This window comes from Zalophus californianus, chromosome 7 (assembly GCF_009762305.2).
Source record: "Zalophus californianus isolate mZalCal1 chromosome 7, mZalCal1.pri.v2, whole genome shotgun sequence".
NCBI lineage: Eukaryota > Metazoa > Chordata > Mammalia > Carnivora > Otariidae > Zalophus > Zalophus californianus.
The window spans coordinates 143696059-143698674 of NC_045601.1; the positions used below are offsets into that span (position 1 = coordinate 143696059).

Consider the following 2616-nt stretch of genomic DNA (forward strand, 5'->3'; position numbering starts at 1 on the left):
AAGCTGTACGTGATCTTGTCAAGAGCTGTCTCAGTGACAGGACACCTGGGCGGCTCAGTCGGCTGGACGGCTGCCTTCGGCTCAGGTCGTGATCCCGGGGTCCTGGGATCGAGTCCCGCGTCAGACTCCTTGGTCAGTGGGGAGCCTGCTTCTCCCTCTGCCTGCCGCTCCCCCCCCCGACTTGTGCTCTCTCTCTCACACACAAGTAAATAAATAAAAGTCTTTAAAAAAAAAAAGAGGTGTCTCGATGGCAGAATGGGTCAGACACGAGTCAGATAGAAGTTGAGGAGAAGTCTGAGAGGTTGGGGCAGTGGGTACAGACAGGTTGAGCAATAATTTCCACTGTTCAAAGGGAGGTGACATGAGAGAGAAGGCAGGGGAAAGGGAGCCATTTTAGAGAATTGAGGAGACTAGAGAGGTTTTGAGAAGTTTAAAATAGTCCTCGTGGAGGGAAACGGCAGGCTGGACGGCCGTTGTAAGCACAAATGTGAGTTTGTGATGTGATTTGCTCTTTTGGGAGCTTTTCTCCAGCAATTAGAAGCAGCTCAAAGGCAGATGTTATTTTGTTCTTTAAAGCAGTGTGGATTTAGATTTATTTAACTTCATCGAGAAGAACCTTCAGATAGAACAAAACCTCTTGGTTTTAGTCTTGCCTCTGCCTTGAACTGGAGCTGACCATTTGGCCTCTGTGGGCATGACACGATGCCTCATGGTAAAGACTTGTGGAGGCAGATGCCTGAATCCCTACCTTGCTACCCTCTAAGTCTTTCCCCCCATTCCAGGTGCCTCCAAATGAGGCAATTCGTGGGAAAGCTGCTGACCCAGGACAAGGCATAGTGCCTCTCTCTGAGCTTCATGGAGCCACCCATGAGAACTGTAAATGACCTATGTTGCCATACACATGTATATGACATTGGAATAGGAATACACCATGAGTGTAGGAGGTCATCCAACCTTTGATCAGGTGGGCAGCGTTAATTATTGAGCTTGTCTTTCATGGAGCGCAAATCTCACCTCTCTATAATTTCTGCTGATTAGTTTTTTTTTTTTTTAAAGATTTTATTTATTTATTCATGAGAGACAGAGGAGGAGAGAGAGAGAGAGGGAGAGAGAGAGAGAAGCAGAGGGAGAAGCAGGCTCCCAAGGAGCAGGGAGCCCGATGCGGGACTCGATGCCAGGACCCTGGGATCATGACCTGAGCCGAAGGCAGACGCTTAACCATCTGAGCCACCCAGGCGCCCTGATTAGTTTTAATTTTGTAATACAGGGCAGGTGTGAATTTCTCTTTTATTCATGCTCTCTCAAGTTTTCTTTTCCCCAGGCTAGACAGTCCCAGTATTTTTTGGCCCCTTTCCTGGTGCAGGGCTTGGGTACTGTCACTATACTGATCATTGCTTACTACTGATGACTAATTTACTGATGAAGAGCAATGGCATCTGGAGGACGGAAGGCATGTGTTCATATTATGGCTTTGCCATTTGCTCACAGTGTGCATTGGATGTCTTCCACTCATCCCTCTAGACCCACTCTTCACCCTTCGATGTCCTGCATTGGTCACAGATGGCTGGCTTGAATGAACATCAACAGGCCCCTGGGTAGACTGCTTTCTAGATTGATTTGGCAAGCAGCCCAAGAAGAAGGTAAAGAAGAGAGAGTTGAGGGGGATTGGGGTGTCTTCCCCTATCTATCTCCTTCCTAGCATTGCTTCAGTCTGTATGCTCCTTTTTATGAACAATAGTGGGTCATCCCTTTCCCCAAGGGTTTCATATAAGGGGTGTGGATCTCTAGTACCTGCATTATAGAATTGCAGAGGTAATGTACAATAACACATGTATAGTTCTGCTTGTAATGTGAAATTAATGAATGTTGACTTCTCGCTTTCCTTCAATGAGATTCATGATTTTAAATATCATTAGCATTATATAAATTATTACCTTATAGTCAGTTTTTATTTTTAATTTTTTTTCAATTCTGAAGAACAACTGGGATGTTATAGACAGAGACTTACCAAAAATGTAGAAGGCCATGGGCCAGCCCAGGGATTGGCAGATGAATCCAGTCACAAGCAGAACAATGAAGGATCCCAGCAGAATTCCTAATCAGGGGGCACAAAGAAACCCCTAAGGAGCACAGGCATCTGAGAATAGAGATAACGTAGCCTCACGGTAGCAATAAACAAGTTCCAGTGAAATACATTTGTAAGGATAACACTGAGCAGAAGAAAAGAATAAAATCTTCGCTTTTCTCTTTTTTTCCTGTTGTTTGAGATAAAGGAGACTTTTCTTCATTCTAGACAGTTTCCACATCTTTAAAGCGAGGATGCTGGAGCAGATGGTTTCCAAAGCCCTGGACACTTCAAAACACACATCTTTTACAGGTCTAGGAAGAACGTGCTAGAATAAGATGATAGCGGGATTCAAACATTCTAGGCCCTACGTCATTACCTGATAGACTCAGGGAGGTGAGTCGGCCTCGTTCCAAGGGAGGAGCCCACTTGGCCCACATGACGTGCTGAGCTATGAATACCGATCCCTGAAATCAGAAGGATTGGGACATCTGATCTCTGATACTTTCTGTGAATTTAAACCCTGTTCAGTTTTTGCATTATCTTAATAC

At 45.1% G+C, this 2616-nt stretch overlaps 1 protein-coding gene across 7 annotated transcripts in view; it reads right to left on the reverse strand.

Moving 5' to 3' along the window:
• The window catches only part of SLC17A1 (solute carrier family 17 member 1), a 46124-nt gene that overhangs the window by 33377 nt on the left and 10131 nt on the right, over nt 1-2616 (reverse strand). For all 7 annotated transcript variants that reach the window (XR_003521424.1, XR_003521425.1, XR_003521423.1 and 4 more), the window contains exons 5-6: nt 2445-2532; nt 2009-2095 (exon numbers count right to left, since the gene is read on the reverse strand). Coding sequence is in view for 3 of the 7 variants with exons in the window: in XM_027602191.1 (XP_027457992.1) it covers nt 2009-2095; nt 2445-2532 (175 nt within the window). In the remaining 4 variants the exon portion in view is untranslated. The remainder of the gene's footprint in view (nt 1-2008; nt 2096-2444; nt 2533-2616) is intronic.